Source organism: Apteryx mantelli, chromosome 1, assembly GCF_036417845.1.
Source record: "Apteryx mantelli isolate bAptMan1 chromosome 1, bAptMan1.hap1, whole genome shotgun sequence".
Taxonomy (NCBI): domain Eukaryota; kingdom Metazoa; phylum Chordata; class Aves; order Apterygiformes; family Apterygidae; genus Apteryx; species Apteryx mantelli.
In genome coordinates, this window is record NC_089978.1 from 206,511,697 (window position 1) to 206,533,561 (window position 21,865).

A 21,865-nucleotide genomic window follows, 5' to 3' on the forward strand; every position below is an offset into this window, starting at 1 on the left:
CTGTATTGCTAAGCAGAAGGGCAACGGGTGCACGCATGTGTGTTTAAAGCAGACTTTATGTTCTCCAGGGTGCAGGCGATGGATGTAGCGACCCAGGAATGATCTGTCAACACCGGCTCACCAGGGCGGGCACTCCAGTGGGGCTTGGTACCTCTTGGTTGCTACTGCCGTGGGAATATTCGCATCTAATTTATCATCTCTGTCCCCTGTCGCTGTAGGGAGTAAACATAATAGAGCGCCAGTACACGCAGGACCGCACGCCGTCCTGGACTGGCGTCGGGTTCGTGCGCGTCCCGGAGGGGGCCTACCTGGAGTTTTACATTGACAACATCCCCTACTCCATGGAGTACGAGATCCTGGTTCGCTATGAGCCGCAGGTGGGTTGGTGGGTCGGAGCGTGGCAGCCTCCTGCGGCGCAGGCTGTCCCTGCGCGTGCCCTGGGCTCCCTCCTGGAGCGACGGGAGCTCGGTGGGGCGTCCAAAATGCATGAAAATCCAAGGAGATTATTGCCATCACTAGTATTATTTGCTTTGCGATTTTAATTTCCATCATTATTGTGGTGTTTTAACTGTGCTGATGGTATGCCTACCGTTTAATGAGCAAATTAAAAAGTGACATGTCCCTTCAAGGCAGATTACACTATAAATTTGGCGTCAGCCAGACAGGCTGGGTGGGAACACAGTTACGTGACTTAGCAGACAAATCACCCGTCTTGGATATCGAATGCTCACAGCCAGGAGTTTGCGAGCAGCCAGTTTTGGCTGTGGATAATTCTTGGGTGGGAGATGAAGAGAGAAACCTTAGGTGAAGGGAAAATCCTCTCCTAGAGCTTGGCGTGCGCCACGACCGTTGCGCACGAGTTTGCGTTCTCCCTGGCCTATGCTCTGGGTGCTCTTGGCAGCTTATGGCCATTGCTCCATGCTGATGATTTTTTTCCCCCCAGTTGCCAGATCAGTGGGAAAAAGCCGTTGTCAGCGTGTCACGGCCGGGCAAGATCCCCACAGGTAGCCGATGTGGCAACACGGTTCCTGATGACGACAATCAGGTCGTCTCGCTCTCGCCCGGCTCCAGGTCAGTATAACGGGACAGGCCCGAAAGAGAAAAACCTTTTAAAAATCACCAGATGGCAAATTCACCAAAAGCAGGCAACTGTGAGGCACCCAAACCCTGCTGGATGAATTGGCCAAACTAGTTTCAGTCCATCTGCAACAAGTAGGCATCAGAGTGTTTTCAGTTTGCCATTGCCTCTATGAAAATGAGTGAAATTTCATGTCAAACATTTAAAAAATATATTTTATATTGTGTCAGTAGATGCAAAACTTAATTTTTTTCTGGTTGTCTGATTTGCTTGTTCATTCAGTAAATGAAAAAAAAACAACAGTATTTGCACAACCTGCGAGTGAATATTGGTATGATTCTTCCCATCGCTGATTAGCTTTTCCGGTTCTGATTTACACAAGCCCCAAACCACCTCTTTCATGCCGTACTGTTTGTTCTCTCCATTCTTGGCTGCTTTCTCTTATCTCAAGTGCTTTATAGGGCCGCCTAAACAGTTTTATGGCGCTGAACATTGGAAGTAAGACTTGTTTCCTGTTCCCAATCCAGATACGTAGTTCTTCCCCGCCCGGTGTGCTTTGAAAAGGGCCTGAATTACACAATCCGCCTGGAACTGCCCCAGTACTCCTCGGTCGATACCGAGATGGAGAGCCCCTACACGCTCATCGATTCTGTGAGTAGAGATTACCCTGGGGATGCTCTGATGCCAAAGGGTATTTGACATCCTGTGGGTTGGCTTCTCTTCTGGAATGCGTCTGTGTAAATCCAAAGGAATCAGTTTTATAAAGTTGTTGCTTATGGCTGAATCTAGATTTTAATTGAAAATTTAAACCAACATAGACTTCTTCGGTCTAAAAGTGTATGTTGTTTTTCGGTTAAGAGGCTTTTGCTTTATTTTACAGGATTGTAGTGGTTCCACAGAGCTGAACTTTTACAGTAGTTTCTTTGGAAAGGCTAATGTGTGCAATATATGTCATGAATATCAAACTTTTTTCGTGAATGGAGCAATAAAATACGAGAATTTGGTAGATACTAGAAACTATTACACAAAAAGGCGTAAAAATTCTGTCATTTCCCTGCCGAATTTTGTGGTTATTTGCTTTTTTTTGCCAAAAAAGGGTGATAAGAAGTGGGATAATAGTGAATTTTCACAAAATTGGTGGACAGTATTTATAAATAGTGACACTTTGTCATTGTAAAAATTGTTTCGTAGCTTGTTCTCATGCCGTACTGCAAATCACTGGACATATTCACAGTGGGAGGCTCGGGCGAAGATGTGGTCACAAACAGCGTCTGGGAAACTTTCCAGAGATACCGGTGCCTGGAGAACAGCAGGAGTGTTGTGAAAACCCCAATGACGGACGTCTGCAAGAACATAATCTTCAGCATTTCTGCTCTCTTGCATGAGACCGCGTTATGTATGTAACTGCTGGCTTGTCTTGTAGGGCAAACTGCATCCGGAAACGTGGTGGTGATTGATAGAGTGACTTGCACGGGGAAATGCGTGTGTGATGGTGATGGAGATGGAGATGGTGATGGATGTGATGTCCTGTGCTGCGCAGGGTGGTACTGACCTCTCGCACTGCTTGTCTCTGCTCAGCGTGCCAGTGCGACCCCCAGGGCTCACTGAGCTCGGTGTGTGACCCCAGCGGAGGACAGTGCCAGTGCCGCCCCAACGTGGTTGGAAGACAGTGCGACAGATGCGCTCCCGGCACCTTCGGCTTTGGCCCTAACGGATGCAGGTGTACGTTAAACCTTTAACTCTGAACTCGCTACCATCTGCCCATAATGGTGGTGTAGCGCAGTGGGAGGGAAAGAGCCGTCTCGAAGGCTTCCCTGCGGTTTTGAGGCAGATCCTTCGGGCCGTTTTGCTTAGAGAAAACCCTCACTGACATGAGGCCGAGCTTTGCCGGAGGCGGGAGAAAGGGCGGAAACGCGAGCGCTGTCCCGCTGTCGTTGCAGCTTGCGAGTGCCATCTCCGAGGCTCTTACAACGCCTTCTGCGACGCGGAGACGGGCCAGTGCCACTGCTTCCCCGGGGTGTACGGGCGGCAGTGCGACCGCTGCCTGCCCGGCTTCTGGGGCTTCCCCAGCTGCCAGCCCTGCCACTGCAACAGCCACGCTGACGACTGCGACCCGCACACCGGCGCCTGCCACGGCTGCCGCGACCGCACGGCCGGCCACAGCTGCGAGAGGTACCGCGCGCCCGCGCCGCCCTCCGCCCCATGCGCCTGCCGGCACCCCCCGCGACACAGCGCGGCGTGGGTACAAATCCGCGGACGTCGGTGAAGGGGGAGGAGATCCGGCTGTGCCTGCGGCAGCCCTTTCGGGGGATCGCGTAGCCCCACATCCCGTGCCCGTGAAACATCTTTCCTTTAGTGGGCAGAGAAGAGGCAGCGCGTCACCAGCAAGTGGGACGCCTGCATGAAGGGAAGTCATGGCTCTGTCCCGGAGCGGCTCCTGGAGGTGACGCCGTCCTGGAGGGGCCAGGAACCAGCTCTTCCCCAGAAAATCCTTCCTCCGGTGCCCATGGCTGACAGGGCTGGCCGAGGGAGCATCCCGCAGCACTGCAGACCGTGCCAGGCTCCTGGCTGTCCTGCAGCAGCAAGGGAAACCAGCAGTCCTTCCTCGTGAAGTGCAGAATATCTCTAAACGGGCCGCATTGTTCACAAGTTTGCACACCTGACGTGTTACAGAAACAAAAAGCATGTGTGGGGGCAGGTCCTGGGACCCGGCGCTTGGTCTCCGGCCTCAGCCGCAGTGCTGGGGCTACCGGAGCAGGATGGAGCAGGGCCATGGTCTTCCCTGTGGGTTGGCTGCATGGCATGGCCTCTCCTCTCCCAGCGGCATCTGCCCGGATGCCAGAGCGCGTGTTGCAGGACCCAAGAGGCTGCAGAGTGGATTTCTTGCCCTCCTGCAGTGTTTGAAGGTTGGAACTTGCATAGTCACAACATCGCTTCGGCGATGCATCTCCTGCATGCTGTGTACCCCTCACCTAGGTGCCTGCCCGGCTACTACGGAGACCCTGTCCTGGGATCGGGCGACCACTGCCGCCCTTGCCCTTGCCCTGATGGCCCCGAAAGCGGACGCCAGTTTGCCAGCGGCTGCTACCAGGATCCAGTCACGCTGCAGGTCGTGTGCATCTGTAACGTGGGATACATAGGTACGGGCTTCGTGCATGGAGTTAACTGGGTTTCAACCTCTTGGTGGGAAGGGAATATATGTTCACGTGGATTGTCAGACGTGGCCAGAGTACCAGCACCAACGTCGTGCTGTTGGAGGTTGACAGGGCACTTGGAAGGTGCGAGATCCAGGCTCGCCTGGATGATGCCTGGCTCTCCGCGAGTCTTGGTGATGGCAGTGCAGCGAGGGACGATGGGTGTTAGCAGAGGCGGACGGGGTGGCCGCGAAGCCAAGGGGACAAGCTTGCGGGCAAGGCGGTGCTGGGCAGTCCTGTACAAAGCCCTGTCCCTTCCCGAGCTGGGCTCTGAGCCTGTGCGCGTGGTGCCAGGCTCTACCCGTCCCTGCGCTGCTCCCCAGCTATTAAGAGCTGCCACAACCTCTCGCTTTGAACACGACCCAATTAACTTCCTCCCAGGTAATGGCCTTCATTATCTCGTGGCAGTCTTGCCTGTCTACCGAGCTGTGTGTTAATGAGCTGCCATGGCAGTTCGTCCCCTGTTTGTTTAAACAGGGAGCCGCTGTGATGAGTGTGCGGCTGGCTTCTTCGGGAGCCCCGGCGAGGTCGGCGGCGCCTGCCAGCCCTGCCAATGCAACGGCAACATCGACGCCACCGACCCCGAGGCCTGCGACAAGGAGACGGGGACATGCGTGAAGTGCCTGTACCACACGGAGGGCGAGAACTGCCACCTCTGCAAACAGGGCTACTACGGCAGCGCCCTGCAGCAGGACTGCCGGAGTGAGTGACCATGACCGCGACGCCCGTGCCCGTCCTGCCCCTCGCGGCCCTCTCGAGCTCCTTGTAGTTCACCCAGGGCCGTTTCGGAGGGAGCAGCAGGCAGAAACCTGGTTATCTCCAGCCGGATTTGCGTGCAGCCGCCCCCCGCGCCAGCCGGGGAGCCTGCAAATGCCTGGGGCTCGGCCTGGGGGGAGCGGCTGCGGGCGGCTTCGGTGGGGGCCGTGCGGGGCCTCTTCTCGCTCCCCGCGCAGCCCCGCGTGCTCGCGTTCGCCTTTGAAAACGTGCTCTTGGGGATGTTGTTCTTAACCTTTCCCGGTGGCTCCCAAGGCAGGATGCCCGCTGCGTCCTCGGGAGCTCGGAGGAGGGTCGCAGCGTCCCGGGCGGGGGTCCGTGGCGCCGTGCGGGGCGACCCTCTGAGCCGCGGCTGCTTGCCTTGCAGAGTGCGTCTGCAATGCGCTGGGCACCGCGCGGGAGCACTGCGACGCCGCGGGGAACTGCCGGTGCGAGGCGGCCACGGGGCAGTGCCGGTGCCTTCCCAGCGTGGTGGGGCGCGCCTGCGACCGCTGCGCGCCCCGCACGTGGCGGCTGGCCAGCGGCGCCGGCTGCGAGCCCTGTGACTGCGACGCCGTCCGCTCCCTCGCGCCCGCCTGCAACGAGGTAAGGAGGGCGGCCCGTCTTGCCGGTGCCGCCAGGGCCTGCTCCGCCGTCGTGCGCGGCGGTCCCGGGAGCGCTGCCCGAGCGGACGGCAAGTCCGCGCACCACGGGGCGCGAGTGCCCCACGCGTGAACACGGAGAGCCACCAGAAGCTCACCCGGCAGGAGAAGGGGCCGTCTGCTGTTGGACCCGTGGCTCCTCCCGGGTGTGCTAGGGCTGGCTCCTGGGAGCGTTGGGACCCTGTGGCCCGGGCTGGGAGAGAGGAGGGGGCATGGGCAACAAAGTTATCTTAAATTTAATGGTCCTGCCCCACTGGCCACAGCCAAAGCCTCGTGTCCAGAAGCACCGGGAGCCCACCAGCTTGTTGGTGGCACCCACATGACTTAGGGATGCTTGGCCAGATATTTCCAGAGAGCTGGTTCTGGGGAAATAGAAGAGATTTTGGGCTCTGGGGAGCAGGTTAATCCCCCTTTCCCATTTTGGGGAGTGCTTTTGTAGCCGTGGAGCCTCTCGGTGTGAAGCCCCCTTTCTGCTGGAGGAGCTGGAGCTGGCTGCACGTGGGACTATTTGCCGTGAACTGCCACCGGTTGCCCCCAGGCGTCGGCCGCGCTTGCCCCTGGGCACGGGAGAGGTGCTGAGTCTGTCGCCTTCCTGTTTTTGGCAGTTCACGGGGCAGTGCCAGTGCATGCCGGGCTTTGGAGGCCGAACCTGCCGGGAGTGCCAGGAGCTCTTCTGGGGTGACCCCGGCGTGGAGTGCCGAGGTGAGTTGGGCCATGGGCCTGCAACGAGCCCGAGCGCGTGGCCTCTTTGGAAATGACCCGGTGGCTGATGGTGAGACACATCATCACCTCCCCGATGTGGTGGGACACCGCTCCCCGAGCAGCCCTGTCCGGCGGCTCCCCGCGGCATCCCCGGAGCCGCAGGGGCAGCGGGCAGTGCCCCTGCTGGGGTGAGCGTGGGGCACGCGCTTGCAGCATTAGAAACCAGAGAGGAAGCTTTTTGTCGTGTCCTCCTTAACGTCTTGATGCCTCTGTTAGGGAGGTGCAGAGAAGCACGTGGCGTTTGGGGCCTGCCTGCTGTGGGAACGGGAGATGCGACAGAGTCCTAGCAAGAGCCTGGTGTGAGATTTGCCTAACTTGTTTTATGGCTTATTGGACCATTATTTATAAACAAACCTATTTCTTTAGAGACTAACTCTTTAACTTTTACTTTGTGATGCTGTCAGGTAAACCGGTGTGGTAAGAAAACATTTTAAGCGAAGAATTTGGGTTTGAGAATTGTTCTGGAAATATATTTCCTTTGTCTTTTGAATTTATGTAGTAGAAGACGCCTGTCTCTGTTTTTTCCTTCTTGTTAGGGAGAATATGGTTGCAGAAATAGAATTTTTGATTTAGAAGATTTTCCTTTTATTTCAGATGAAAATAAAAGAGATTGGAGACCATACAGCTAGTCAGTCATAGCTACATACAACAAAACAGAGCGGCATAAAGCCGATTGTTTAGAAAACTGGATTCTGTCTGTCCTTTCATTATAAACAAGTCTGTTCATTAGCTGGAAAAGAAACTTCAAACACTGTCCAGACCAGAACAAACTTGTATCTCTGATCTGTTTAAATAGGAGTCTTTGCCAGGAGGGTTTGCAGTAGATTAAGGTATTTTTTCCTGCAGGGAGGAATGTGCTTGCTGTGGTCTTTAATAAATCCTTTACAATAGAGATACCTTAGAGCCCATTATCTAACCAGATAGGAAGGTCACAGGTACTTGGTTAGTAAGATGAAAGGACTGTGGAATTGTCTTGGTTGCTGAGCACATATTAGGTTTCTTCCAAGCAAGCCGGCATTTTGGCTGAAGCTGCGTGTGTTCTTCTGACTGACGGCGCTGACCGTGCCTTCAGTCTCCTAGTGCCCTGGGAAGGGAGAGTCTCTCCGTATCAGCTGTCTCCATCAAGGTTTATTGATGAAGTCCATCTGCATACCTTATCAGCAAGATTTTGCTGCATACCAGCATTTCTGACCTTTCATTTAGTTTCTGCTGTCTTTTGAACATGTGAAAACCTGCTTTTTAATGTTTCTGAAGTAAAAAGAACAGATATTATTCAGAACCTATTTCTTCTGCAAAAACTCTGAGCCTTCCTTCCCCAGTCATCCCTTCTGCCTCCAAGTGACCCAGGAGATGTGCTCAGGGGGAAATGCTGATCTGCCTTCAGGACAGCATCTGCGGAAGGTGTCTGGAGTGCAGTGACCGCTGGTGCCTGGGACTGAGCTGTGGGAACCCGCAGCGTGGCTCCCAAGACAGGCTCCACATGCAAGCTTGCTCTTGGAGTGCATCCAGACCAACGGCATTGCGGGAATCTCCACTGGGCCCGGGGGGGAAAAATTCCTCCCTTCGCCCTCTCTGGTCTTGCCTTGGCAGCCTCTGAGGGAGAGAAAACACCTCATCTCAGCCCTAGTTTATTCCCTGGCTGATGGAAGGGTGATGTTCAGACCAGCATAAATACAACTTGAGTTCCCAGCTCTGCACAGGAAGCAAGCAGCTTTCTGTGATAAGTGGTATGCAGAGCTAACTGCAAAACTGTGCTGTTTAAGGAGTTGCAGAGCAATGCCCATGGCACAAAGGTTCAATTTGGCCAGTGGCCAAGATTAAGCTGGAATTGAGGCAAAAGGGGGTTTGTCATGAAGATTAGCCTTTGCTCAGTGAGGGCAGGCTCCAGCTCTGCTGGAGGACACAGACGCCCCTGGATGTGGGACCTGCTCCGAATGGCACACTCACACTGGCCATGAAAGCCCAAAAAGCCACATTTTCTACCACGTTTGTGAAGAAAATACAAACTGATCTGGAATTATGAGAGAACTCTGAACCAGATGAGCATTTGATGAGTGGTCTCCATTGCTAGCATCACTATCTATGCTGAGATGTGGACACCAGGCGATCTATGCTGAGGTGTGGACACCAGGCCCAGGATCCTCCACTGGTCAGCGCAGAAGGTTGAAGGTTACATGGTGCAGCAGTCAAAGGATGCTCATGTCTGACCTCTTCACAGCAGATCTTCAGCCTGCAGCCAGCGATAGACACAAAGTCCCACTGAGAAATCAGGGGAGATTCTGTACTGCTCGCAGTGGTGTGACGGATGCCCTTTCGAATTTTTTAATTAACTAAAAAAAGAAAAAACCGTTGGAGGTTGAGCTTTTCAAAACTAGTGATTTCTGAATTCTCTGTGTCTGGGTACTTGCCCGGAAATGCTTCAGAGAGGGGCCTAAATCACCACTTCTTATCAACCCATCTGTTTATAGGCAGCCTGGATTGGGGCTGCAGCTGGTGGGCAGCAGCTGCTTTGCGAGCCGCGGCCCGCATGCATGTGAAGCGACAGTCTGTCCCTGAGCGCCGCTTCCTCGGTGTGGCGTATTATCATCACACTATGCAGGGGCCTCGTGCAGCCCAGCGCGGAGCAAGGGCTCATGTGAGCAGAAGTGCCTGAGAACACACTGCAGAGAGCACCTGAGCCTGTAGGATCTTGGAGACTGCTTACCCCATATTTTCAAAAAGCACAATAGTTGGTTACTCGTTTAATTTCACATTATGCCTAAAAACAGAGCAAGAGAAGCACAGAAGACAGGGAGAAAGCCTGGCATGCCTCTTTCTCACCCTCATGCAGGTCCTGATGAGGATTACACTGAGCAGGAGCTGAGCTATGGCTCTGCCAGGAGCATGGTCTGCACAGACATCAGGTCTGGGAGATGCTTCTAGCTGTTGTTTAATCTGGGAGCTATATGCAACTCTGGGCAAGCATGCATGTGAACATGTCCATGTGCACGAAACTCCTTGCTAAGGTAGTAAGTAGTAGGATTACAAGTTTCATCCAAGTCAGGTCTCCCAGGCATTCTCCTGGAGCTTTTCCAAAGCCTGGCACCCAGAGTGCAGGACTCGGCATGCCAAGCTGTACTCTGATCTCAACCCGCAGAGCACATTTCTAGCAGAAGTCTCCAAGCTCCTGAGAAGCCTCTGAGATGTAGTGGAGCTGCACATGCAGCTTGAACAATGCACTTGCTTAGTATGGCTTTTCTGAAGTATATGCGAGTTATATAATATAAAGAAGATGGTGATTTTACTATCATTATTATTTTAATAAATTGAACTATCAGAACAGGTCACAGTTAGTAAAAGACACTGTGTGAGACTGAAAGCTAGGCTGTATTGCTCTATCCCTTTCCTTTACATGAAACAAACATCGTTATTGTTCTGTGCAGAACTTGAGTATCAAGCCCTATCATAAGAAATAGAATTTAGTTGAGCTAAGATGAAAAGATGTTTTTATCAAGTACTAGTTATAGACTGTGGCAGAAAGTTGCTTTTCTCAGTTTTAAGTCTTTGTTGAGCAGCTGGTGCTGAAATACTTGCTCACTGGAAATTATCCTGTTGTTAGTGAAGAATAGGCTTCACTGTCCGAATTTAGACATCTGAGTCTTAAACTAGTCGTGTAGGCTCCTTTTATAGGTGGTGGGAGAGAAACAAAGAGAAAGATCAGCAGATGTTTTATCTCCTTTAGACACACTGTAAGTGTTTAGAATGTCAGACAAATTCTATGCTAAAAGTGTTATAATTTGAACTTGAGTTTCCTAATTTTAATGGATGTGTGGTCTTAAAATATTGTTGTGTATAGTGGCTGTTTCCAGAAAATTGCCCTTTTGGCAAGGTCTGTTAGCACGTTAAAATGCAGCACAACTCTTTTAAATCTTAGCTGGCATCTTATCTTAACACGCATACTGAAAATCATAATGCTGAGGGGTTAGCCATATGCTTAGAGTGTAATTTGAATCAATAGCTGATTATTCAGAAGAAATTTGCTAACCCTGCAAAACTTTCAACCTTTCAAATTGCTGAATGGTTTTATCATCATCATGGCTCACTACCACCAGGAAGCGATGCCAGGAAATTGTGTTTGAACAAGCCCATTGTTACTGGCCTGTGGAGGGGGTGGAAGATTTGATGCTCTCCATCAGCAGCTTCAAGCAGTAAAGAAAATATTTCTGCAAAAATAATTTCTGTTCTGTTTTGTGGAGGATCATATGTGACATTTGTACCCAGCCTCCTGCAATATGGCATTAAATGACGTGACTGTTACTGTTCAGCCCTTTCAGTATCTGTTAGATCATCTCAGCTGTAGTATCAACCAGAGTGACACATCTTAGCTTAAACTTAACAGTATGAAAATATGCCACATATAAAAATCATAGTACTTTAAAAAATGGAAGTGAGTTCTAAATATTTGCAAGGAAAGGTACCGAAGCTGTTGGCGTAAGTGAAAGATAAAGCTCTATAAATGTCTTTGTAAGCTTGAAGCAAACCACTCAGCGTTGTTGCTTGCTTCGTTGGGGTTTCTTCCCTTAGGTGTTTACCAGGGTAAATTCAGTAAACACACATGGGTGTTACTTTTATCTTTGAGATCAGGAAAGAATTTGCTAAAAGCGAAATGCAATGATGAAGATGATGTCAAAATTACCCGTAGACACTGTGTGTCATTTGTGAATAAATGATGCTACAAACTATCTTTGCTAATTAGCAGATCTTATCTAAACATTTTGGTTAGAAAATTTTCCTATCAAAAATGTGATTTCATTTAAATCATAGTATACCACAGAAGAATGTCATATTGAATTAAACACTGAGTTATAGAAAACAATACACAGTTCCAAATTGACATTTCAAAACAGTAACCGTTTGTTTAATTTAGAAAATGCCTCATTGAAAGCCCTCAAAGCTTTGGCCAGTAATTTCAAAAGAAGACTTTTTTGCCCTTCACTATTTTATTTTCCATGGGAGGTACTTTAGTTTCCTCCTCTGCTTACCCAGGCACAGATTTGATCTCTGTCTAACATTCATCTTCAAAGCGAGGGACCTGCTCTGCCTTGACTTGTCGTTCTTTATCCCGGTCTTCTTCCACCTTTCTGTATGAAAACATAATAATCAACTGTTTGTCTCGAAGGCCGTTTCTCACCCAAACCAGTTGGGGCATCTAAATTTCTCATATTAAACTCAGCGTCTGTATGGTTTTATGGTGCAGAATGAACCACTTTTCCCAATTTCCAGACACATAAGCACAGGGGTGGCGTTTACGAGGAGCTTACAGGATTTTATGTGTTTTTCCCTATTACAGTTCTGCTCAGTGATGTATAAAGCCATTGCTAGCAACTGGATAACGATCTGCAATACTTCTGTATCCCTAGATGTGCCTGCTTGTTTCTAGTTCCTCTCGGGGTAAATTAGATGACCAGACATATGCTAAGATTGGATGTGATATAGCTACAGATATTCAAGTGTTACTTCGGATTTATGAATGTGTTGGTTAGAGCTGAAACCTCCAGAGCCAAGCTATACTCTGAAGAATATGAGATGTGTTTCCTTTAGCATGTTTGAGTACCTCAGAAACAAAACTGCCATAGCAAATGGCATCATTAATGCTAAAATGCTTGAGATTTGACTCACATGGTGGCCATAGGAGTGGCTGGAAGTCAACCTTGACCTTGTTGTAGGGCTCATTGCCCCTTGAAGGATGTGCGAGGGGGGGCAAAAACTCCATTGTGACTAGAAGTGATTTTGGTTTTGGTGCTTTGGGCATGGTGTGCTGAGTCGTTCTGGCATGGCATTAGTGCTATTTCAAGCAGGTGATATGAATCTGAAAGTCTCATGTTTTCATATACCCGTTTATTTGCCGTGGTAATTAAATGTCACATGAATCCTTTTGATGGAGGTGTGTCCACCATCCCAGATGGGTAGCTCAGCACGTGGCTATTCTTTTGTGAGCTGTTTGCCAGTCCTGTGATAGCCCTTTACAGCCTGTACCAACTAGGAGGTCCTCCTCTACTTTCACGTGGAGGCTCCTGCTGTCACCAGGGCTTTTGTCCCCTTAGGAGGAGGCGCTGACGGGTTTGTTGCAAGGGTCTGTGCCCCGAAATCACGGGGACACCAACGTGCTCCTCAATTCCTAGGATGCATTATGTGGCTTTTGCTTAGGCTTGCTTACCTCCTCACAGTAACTGGCTGCAGCTGAAGTCAGTAAAGGGTTTAAGCCCCACCAAGATGTAAAGGGAAGGTGCTCTGTGTAAGGCCCTGGGACTTGCTCCATGCTGGGGTGTGAAATAGGCTGCTGGTGGCAAGTGGGGCGCAGATATGGCCTCCTCTCTGCTAGAGGTCCAGGATGTGGTGGACATCCTGTTTCACACAGCGTTGGCCAGCAGAAGAGGGGTTGCTGTGGGTTTATGACTGCCTGCTTCATTATTAATGTGGTGTCCAGAAACCGAGCTGTGGCATCTGGTAGGGACTCGGAGACTGACTTTCCAGCAAGGAACGTAGATGGTTAAACTGTGGCTGGAAGAGCTTGGCGAGGGTCGTCTAAACTTCTAAAAAAGAAGATAAAAAGTAATCAAGCACTGGCATGCAAAAGTTGTATTTATAAGATGAGGGGTTTCTTCACAGGATGTGGGCTGTGGGAGGAGTGGTGATGCTTTTTGAGGATTTCAGAAACACTTCAGTTGGTGTCACAGTACGAAATTGTCTGTGGGCTGTTGCTAGAGAGACCAGACCACGGAACTGTAGAAATGCATCCCAAATTTTCAAACTGGAAACAAAATAAAATCTTCTATTTTGTCTTACTCCAGTCCTGAGGAAGACTTTTTCTTGTTTTCCTTTAAACTGAGTGATTTTACTTAAAAATAGAGATAAAATTATCTTCAGTGTTACTTTTTGGTTTGGGAGATGGTGCAGTCCTGTGAACAGTTAATGACTTGGGAAGTTCGTGACAAAAAAGAGAAAGTGTGAAACCAACCCATTTGGAAGCTAGTTTATGTATGTTGGAGTCACGCTATTGAGCTAATGCAGAGCCAGCACTCCCTACTTCTGTGCTTGCTAGAGAATCCTAAACCGGAGAAATAACCCATCATAATTTTTCTCTCTGCCTTGCACAGTTTTCTCGTGAGTCCCACAAAGCTCAGTTTGGAAGTTTGACGGAATTCTAGAAATCTGATGATTCTTCCAACTGCTGTGCTGTATTTCGAATAAATTACTCCTTTGTTATTTACCCTCTCTCTCTACAGGCAGCTGTGGAGTTTGGATTTCGACTTTGCAAATGAGTTAGTACTTAAATTCCCTTCTCCCCATCCCCAGCATTTTCTGGCTCCGAAGATTTTGGAATCCACATTATCATGTAAATGTTAGTGAAGTCTTGTCCTCTGCCTTCCCTCAGCTCGCAGGTATTCAGGAGTAGAATTACCAAAAGGGTGTTTTTTCACGTTAAGCTTTTTAAATCTGCAAGTAAATATAGCAATCTGATTTGCCAGCAACAAGTATTCATGTAACTTGATCAGATCCTGGGATCTCTGAGAAAACCCCACGCTGTTTACCCTCTTTCTGTACGGTGGAATTTGGACAATTCCTCATTATACTGAGGGCCTTAGTGGTTGCCAGAAGGGTTAACTGACCTCCTTCAAACAGGAACTTGACAGTTTGCCTGCAGGGAGCATATCCCATGGCAAGTTGACTACTTAAGCACTTTTGATGTAAAGTAAAAACAATCTCTTGTGTCAGAGTGTAATTCAAAGAACAAAGGGCCATTCTGCTCGATTGTGCAGGCAGCAGAAGTTATTTTTGTCTCTTGCCTATCCTACTCGCATTATACAAGAAAGTCATTTTGTTGAGGAGTGGTTTGCTCCGCTGAGGCTCTTTGAGTAATTTTTTTAACTGAAGACATTGAAGCCAACAATGTGCAGTCTTGAGAACTGCTTTGTGTTTTGCCCTTTTCAAGGGGCATGCTCATGTCATTAGAAGGGTCCTTCCCAATGTGCTTGGGGTGTCTGCATTGATTTATGGACCATTTTGGACCATTCATTTGTGTTAACTTCTTTCAAGGGTGCTTGGTAAATTGATGTGTAAGTGAAGGTTTTAATCAGGTATTACAGTCCTTTTCCTGGTTTGGGGTTTATTATACCATGATGGTAGGTAGATGACCCCCTGCATCTTTGCAAGGCCTCTTTTTTTGGTCTCTGCTGCCATCCCTTTAGTAAAAGCTTTGCAGGTTGGTAATTTCCTCTGCTTCTCCTGCCTGTGTAATGAGGGAGGAGGAGAGGTCAAGTGGAAACTGCTTCTTCTGACAGTGTTACTGTGTGCAAAGTGTGTCTGTGCTTTTAAAAATGACAGTGCATAAGTGTGTTAATCAAGTAACTTCTCTTCATAGTGGGCTGGTGCCAAATAAATGCATATTTCTTCTAAAAGCTTGTTAGGAAAGGGTGTTGCCCAAACCTTATCGTTCTGATTTGGCAAGCCACCGCTGGGTCTTACCTGACTAGCATTTAAAAACAGGCAGGTGTTGATAGTTGCAAAAATAAAATAAAAGTCCATTTCAGGGAGGTGTGAATACTACCTCCCAAGATGATCCTCAAAAACCTGTTAATGAGCTGCATTCTCACCTGACCATGACAAGCCGTGTGTGTAGCCCTCTTGGTCTTCAGCACCCGCATCGGCAAAGACGCCCTTCTTTCCCCTCAGACAAGGTTGCCTGTTAGCACTCTTCTCTGTTTTGCTTTTTTCTCTTCTGCTTTTCACTGCCTGATTTTTTTTACCTGCTCTGCGTACCCAGAACATCAGCCTGGCGCCCAACTGCTACACGCGTGTCAGCCACAACACGGGGCTGCGGCGTCGCGATTCCCCCCACGTCTGCCTGGAGCGCTGCCGAGCCAGCTCCCGACCTCCGCGCCGAAGCTCTCGCTACGGCTGTTAATCCGTAAAATTGTCATACGCTTCTTTGAAGCCACGTAAACTTTTAGTACCTGCAGTGACCTGGGTCTGCTGCCGCTGCTGTGTAAAGAGCTATTTCCTTTTATCCTGCCTGTTGTGGGGAGGGCAGGGTCTGTTTGCTTTTCAATCCAGCACCTGGTGGATTCCTCATTTGCCCCCAATTCTGTGCTGGAGAAGATAGTGAAGGTTTGTTTCTTTTTCACCTTTTCCATTTTGCTCATATTTTGCTTTATTTTTAAAGTCTCTGCTGTGTGCCTGTTTGTCATTTCTTTTCCAGGCTGGAAAGCCTTACTCCGCTTACTCTTCAAAACAGGAACGAAATGGGGATCTTTTTCTTTGCCTCCAGTTCCTATCAAATTGACATCCCCCCACTGGAAGAGCTGGCAGCTGTGCTCCAGTATTGCATCTATATCTCCGAGATGTGCAGACCAGGCACTCTGTGTCTCCCTAGATTTATTTCCTAATATCTCTCCCCTTTGACACTCAGCCCCGGTTCTCCCATACCCCAGCAGACACATCCATAAGCAGCCGCTTGTGATCTATGCACAGACCACTTCTATATTCCTTTCTCCACTTAGTTACAGCTTGGTACGTTCTCTTTTCTCCCTGCCACCTTCGCAGTCATTTGCTCCTCCTTAGCCTTTACGTTTTCTTTTCCTTTTTCTCCGTGCAGCATGCGATTGCAACCCTCGAGGCATCCAGACGCCGCAGTGCGACCGCGCCACGGGACAGTGCGTCTGCAACGAAGGGGTGGAAGGGCCGCGCTGCGACAGGTGCAGCCGGGGCTACTCGGGCTTCTTCCCCGACTGCGTGCCGTGCCACCAGTGCTTCGCCCTCTGGGACGTGGTCATCGGCCAGCTGGCCAACAGGACCCAGCAGTTCCTGGACAGAGCTAATGCCCTGAAAATCACGGGCGTCACCGGCCCGTACCAGCAGACGCTCAACACCCTGGAGGAGAAACTCAGTGAAATTAAAACCATCATTGCTCAAAATCCGGCCGCCGAACCCCTAAAAAACATCGGCAATCTCTTCGAGGAAGCAGAGTGAGTAGGGCGGCAGTTGGGTGGCTAAACCTAGCCCAGCAAGGACGGGGCTCCCGGCGCCCAAGCTCGCACGGAGTCCTCGGGCTGGGCACGGAGCCGGCAGCGCTGGGCACAGGCGCTGCAGCCCGGCCCGCGACCTGCAGCGGGGCCGGGAGCTGTGGCAGCCCAGCACCCGGCGTCTGGGGCAGGGCCGTGCTGCCGCCGCAGGCCGGGCAGCTTGTTCGCCTGGGCCGCTCACCCTGCGCCCTCTGCTCCCCCGGGCAAAGGACAAACATTGCTGTTATGTGCGAGAAAGAAGAGGGGAGAGATTAAATTCCTGGGTTTCCCTGGGCGGCCTGCGAGATAGAAACATGGGCTGCTCCTCCACTCTGAGCAGGGGGAAGCACCAGCTTTGTAACAGTGACCGCTGCCATTTTTCTCCGGGTAGGAGCCTTGTGTCTTACTTTAAAACTAAGCCTGCAAGAGAAGGTAGCTTGTGCTTTTGGAGATCCGGGTGGCTGAACATCCAGTCGCACCACGGATGCTTTCTGGCTGTGTGCGCAGCTGCTGGAGCTTGCTTGTGCAGTGTTAAACGGGCTGCACAAAGCAAAGAGGATTAAAGCACGAATGTCTCAATTACGGATACTCCCCCCTCGAAACAGAGCGCTGTGGGTTGCTCTTGCCTTTGGGCTCTGCGTCTACCGAGGACGGTCAGAGCAGCTGCAGAGCTGCTCTCCCTAATGTGCATGCACATACTGTGTTTGAGTTGCTGTTCTTGCTGCTCTCGAGCTGTATAGCAGAAGGAAGTACTGGGCTCTGCAGGACTGCAGGAAAGGAGCAGGCTCTTGAGCTAACGGATGAGGGAGATGTAAATCGACCCAAAGATTAAAAATTGCCTGATTCTTTCAGAATGAGGAAGCACTTTTTGGGTTTGGTGGGATCACCCTGGGAATAACTTCCAGTGCCCAACTTGATTCTGCAGCAGTGCTGACTTGAAGGATATATTTGCCTTTCCTTTTAGGGTTATCCCGCAAACAAACCTGCTCTGTGGTTTACTAAGGCCATGCTGAATGCTGAGAGCAGGCAGTTTTTCTGCATAGCCCTAGAGAAACGGCTGATGAGGAGGGTTGTTCGCAGACGAGTTAAAAGAATTCATTGTGTTAAAACCAAGGCTTTTTTTTCCCCCTCCCCTTTCCAGAAGTTCAAATCTGTCCCATGAGTTCGTAGTAATCAAAACTGCATTTGTAGCTGTGTGGGATGGGAAGCAAATTATGTATGGATCATAGTAGTCAACTCTGACCTGTGCAGTTGCCATGATACAAGAGCATTACAGCAGTGCTCTGGAATCTGCCTCCAGTTAATCTTACACAAAGCAGCTGTTTTCTGAGCAATTTGGTGCTTTGAGTTTATAAATGTGCTGTAGATTAAAAAGTAGTTGTGTGTGATAAAGGAAACAAACCCAGTATTCTAGGTAGGCATGTTGTTACAAATCATTTACAGCTCCATCGAGGGAGGACAGGTCGTGCCGTGGGAGCAGCACGGCACAGCTCGAACCACTGCTCTTCACTGAAGCGGAGCATTGAGGCTAACAACCTGCCGCCTTTTAAGTCCTGTCGCCCCTGTTTTACAGAAAGCTGACAGCAGATGTTACTGTTCAGATAGCTGACATAGAAGAAAGCCTTTCAGCATTAGCCCTGAAAAGCAATAGCACAGACACTGACCTGAGCACGCTGGAGACTGACGCCAGGAGCCTCGACCGCGTTGTGAAGGAGCTCGCAGAACAGCTGGAGTTCATCAAGATCTCTGATGTGCGGGGTAAGTAAGTGTCGCAGGGAGCAGCGCCAAACAGTGCCCTGGCCAAGGATTTAACCTGTGTGTGGTTTTAAACACCAGGTTAATCTTGTAATAAAACTCGTGTCCCTAGGAGAGCAGCTCCTTTCTGTGTATTAGCAGAGTTGCTGACGCAGCAGGAAGTGCGTTGCCCCTCACCCCTTCTCTGTCCCGCTGCACACCGCAAAGCTGGCTCAAGCTCTTGCTGCGCAGAGTTGCTCGAAAGTCTCCTCATTAATACTTTGTAGACCAGGCACAACAGCGGAAAGGGCAGCAGATCCCATGATGTACCCGCACATTTTGCTCTCTGTCCCCATTTCCTTAAATTGCTGTTTCTGGTTGAAAACCCACCTGAGTCTTTACAACTAAGAGCACACCGTAAGGGCCCAGTTCTTCAGCAGCGCTCAAGGCTTGCCTGCCCGTTGACACAGTCAAGTGGCAAACCTCAGTCACAGAATGGAAATTTGCTGGAGATGGAGGAATGTTACCAAAGTCTTGGGAAATTTTGAAAGCTGACTTTGTTCCAACTTGAAACAAAGGCTTTAAAAAAAAAAAAATTTCCTGCTTTGCAGGAAGTCTGAGTTTGTTTCCAGTGCATGTGGGATTTCCCAGAGCGAGGGAACCAGGATGCAGAAACGAGGGAGACTCTGACTTGTGGCAGGCTGTACCAGGGGGCAGCTTCCTGCTGCAGAGCGCAGCAGCCCAGGGCCCCTGGCCCATCACAGGGCCTCTCTGGGGCTTGTCCAGAGATAACAGTGCAGCTTTCATAAATCAGCATCTTTCATCAAGCAGTTATTTCTTGGGAGAGCTCTCACCAGTTTCCAAGCAGTGACTCCATAAGCAAGACATCCCAGGGCAAGCAACAAGAGCCAAGTGGAGAAGTAAATCCTTAGGAAATAGGCTGTTGGCCTGTAAACCTAAAGGGTTAGATCTTCTTTTTTTCCCCCCCTCAAGGCAAGCAGAATTAAATCAGTAGGTCAGAGAAATTAGAACTTTAAATTCCAGCAAACTTCACACACACACTCAATCAAGCAAAAAAAAAAGTTGTTTATTATTTTTTTTCTCATGATAGGTTGAATTCTGTCATCCCTACAATAGCACTGAGCACAAATGCAAAGGCGTTTCATTTAGATAGATAAAAGAATAGGCTAACCCAGATGTGTCATCCAGCAGCCGCCATAATATAAATTACTTGGCATTATAGTACTGACCAAATCGCTGAGCTGCTCACTGATTTCTGCAGGAGCCTTGGACAGTATCACCAAGTACTTCCAGATGTCCCTCGAAGCAGAAGACAGGGTCAATGCCTCCACCATTCACCCCGGCAGCGTGGTGGAAATGTCAGCGCAAACGCGCCAGGAGGTGGAAGACATAATCAACGAGAAGGAGGCCGAGTTCAAGGCGAAACAGGAGGAGCAGTCGCGCCTGCTCGACGAACTGGCGGGCAAGCTGCAAAGCCTGGATCTCTCCGAAGTTGCCGAGAAGGTATGTATGTGGCCAGGATTGGTTGGGATAAAACCTCCAGCAAAACTGGTCAGGTTTGTGAGGAAATGACAGGCAGGGGACAAACTGTTTAGAGCTGGACAGTGTGAGATACACAGTTTGTTCATGGAAAATACATGTTTCTTGGGTTATAGGGCATTTTCTAAGCTTGAACAGGGCTGTTTAATCTGTGGGTGCTGACAGACCTACTGGTTTTCAAGCATCAGCCCTTCACATTGGTCTCCTCCTGCCTGCTCCTCCCCAGACCCGATGGCGCACCCATCGCTTCATCGTCCCCTCTCTAACCCAGATCCCTTGGGCGCTGACAGAGCTCCCAAGCACTGTAGTTCACCAAGCCTGCTGGAGTGAGGGTCTGCCTGTCCTCAGCTCACATGCTTGCTTTTGCTAGGCTCCTTCCTTCCTTCCCTCCCTTTTGCGGCTTCGTGGGGTGGCCGCTGTGCCTGTGCAGTGGGCAGCTGGAAAGCGCTCCTGCGTGCAGAGGCCAGCTGTGCGCCCAGGCATCACCGCACGCCCTCGCCCACGCTTGAGCCGAGGCAGCACCTACAGGGAGCCGTGTCCAGAGGACATCCTGGCGGCTGAAGCTGCCTGTTTGGCTGCAAATACCACGAGGGTGGCTTGCTCCGGGGGGAGGCAGGGTGTTCCCTCACTTTCCCTTTGGCAGCAGCCAGCTGCTTTCGGAGAGCAGCCCTGCTTGCCAGTTTGGCAGTGGATCCTCAGGCAGTGAGAAGACGGGTCTTCAAATAGCCACATGTCCTGTAGCGCAGCAGCAGCGATCCACCCAGCAGCAGTGATCCACCTGATCCATCCCGCTTCCCCGCCCCTCCTTTCTTTCCTGGGAAAGAGGCAGCTTTTTGTTTTGTTTCCCTTTCCCTACATTCCTGCCAAGCACGTTCTGGAGGACTGAAAATCTTGGGTAGATGTTTATCAGCACTGTAAACACTGAATCGCTTGGAGGTGTGATCATGGGGCACCAAAAAAAAGCCTTTTTGCTTTCTAGCTACTGCAGAGCTGCATGCCAAGCAGGTAAGAGGGAATCGTTTACACTTCACAAGCAGCAGCTGCAGCTAACTTGGCCCAGCCCCTAGGCTTCCCCAGGGAGCTTCTTGGCCACAAAAGGCAGCGGTTGGTGACTAGCGCTTGGCATGGGGGGAGGTAGGGAAAGGCACCACACAGGAATGGGAAACTTTCCAATTTTCCCTCTGGCTGAAACTATTCCTCAGTAATTCCATAGTCTAAACAATTGACCAAAGAGTGAATAAAGAGTACAAAAGCTCACACTCAAAACAGATTTTCTGTGAGAGCTCATCCTGTGACAGCAATTCACAAATTAAAAAAAAAAATGTTTTGGAAGAACCAAATCAGAACAAACATTAGGGGAAAGGAAAGCAGAGCGTTTGAAAGGGGAATTTTTTTCTTTTTTTTTTTTTTTGGACCTCCCTTAACAACTTCATTTCAGCTTCATTTTTTTTATTTTTCTATTTCTAGGGTGCTAGAGCACAGTAAAAGTTACCATCCTGCACAGAACATTTTCTTCCCTGCTTGATAAAATAGCTACTTGGGCCCACCAGGTTTTCCCCAGCAGAGGGAAGCTTTTCAGTGAAAGACCACGTTCAGGAAAACACAAGACAGTGAAGGCTAGGCAAGACTTCCCCCGTAACCTCCAGCTACTTCTGTATCAAGGCACTGGCTATTTGTAACACCCAGCTAAAGGGAGGGGTTGGGGGGGCAGAAGGAAGGTGAAGGTTGCAGTGATGTGGACATGGTGCAGGGACCACCTTCTGCTGGCAGGTCTGCTGCAGCTCCCTACTCCATCCCCTCACAGCTCAGCAGTGGAAATAAGCTGCAGCTCCTGCCCTTGTCTCCTTTTGTTCACTGCAGACATGCGGAGCTCCCTTGGGAGTATCGTGCGCCGAATCAGAGTGTGGCGGGTTGAACTGCCGAACAGCCGAGGGACAGAAGAAGTGTGGGGGACCTGGCTGTGACGGGCTGGTGACTGTAGCACACAACGCCTGGCAGAAAGCCATGGATTTTGACAGAGACATCCTCAGTGCCTTAGCAGAAGTTGAGCAACTCTCTAAAATGGTAATAGGCCAAATCAAT

The 21,865-nt window shown here is 50.1% G+C and overlaps 1 protein-coding gene and 1 long non-coding RNA gene across 2 annotated transcripts in view; one reads left to right on the forward strand and one right to left on the reverse strand.

The window, feature by feature from the left end:
• LAMB1 (laminin subunit beta 1) overlaps window positions 1-21,865 on the forward strand; it is a 45,462-nt gene that overhangs the window by 18,144 nt on the left and 5,453 nt on the right. The window contains exons 14-27 of the mRNA XM_067316151.1: window positions 219-377; window positions 944-1,071; window positions 1,606-1,729; window positions 2,270-2,474; window positions 2,657-2,800; window positions 3,019-3,250; window positions 4,055-4,218; window positions 4,750-4,974; window positions 5,414-5,631; window positions 6,293-6,389; window positions 16,084-16,453; window positions 18,063-18,247; window positions 19,506-19,747; window positions 21,644-21,847. Of these exons, the coding sequence (XP_067172252.1) occupies window positions 219-377; window positions 944-1,071; window positions 1,606-1,729; window positions 2,270-2,474; window positions 2,657-2,800; window positions 3,019-3,250; window positions 4,055-4,218; window positions 4,750-4,974; window positions 5,414-5,631; window positions 6,293-6,389; window positions 16,084-16,453; window positions 18,063-18,247; window positions 19,506-19,747; window positions 21,644-21,847 (2,697 nt within the window). The remainder of the gene's footprint in view (window positions 1-218; window positions 378-943; window positions 1,072-1,605; window positions 1,730-2,269; window positions 2,475-2,656; window positions 2,801-3,018; window positions 3,251-4,054; window positions 4,219-4,749; window positions 4,975-5,413; window positions 5,632-6,292; window positions 6,390-16,083; window positions 16,454-18,062; window positions 18,248-19,505; window positions 19,748-21,643; window positions 21,848-21,865) is intronic.
• Window positions 9,918-13,239, reverse strand: LOC136995392 (uncharacterized). The gene is made up of 2 exons (XR_010886970.1): window positions 11,471-13,239; window positions 9,918-10,109 (listed from the first exon to the last, which is right to left on the reverse strand). It is a non-coding gene; the product is annotated as an uncharacterized lncRNA (long non-coding RNA).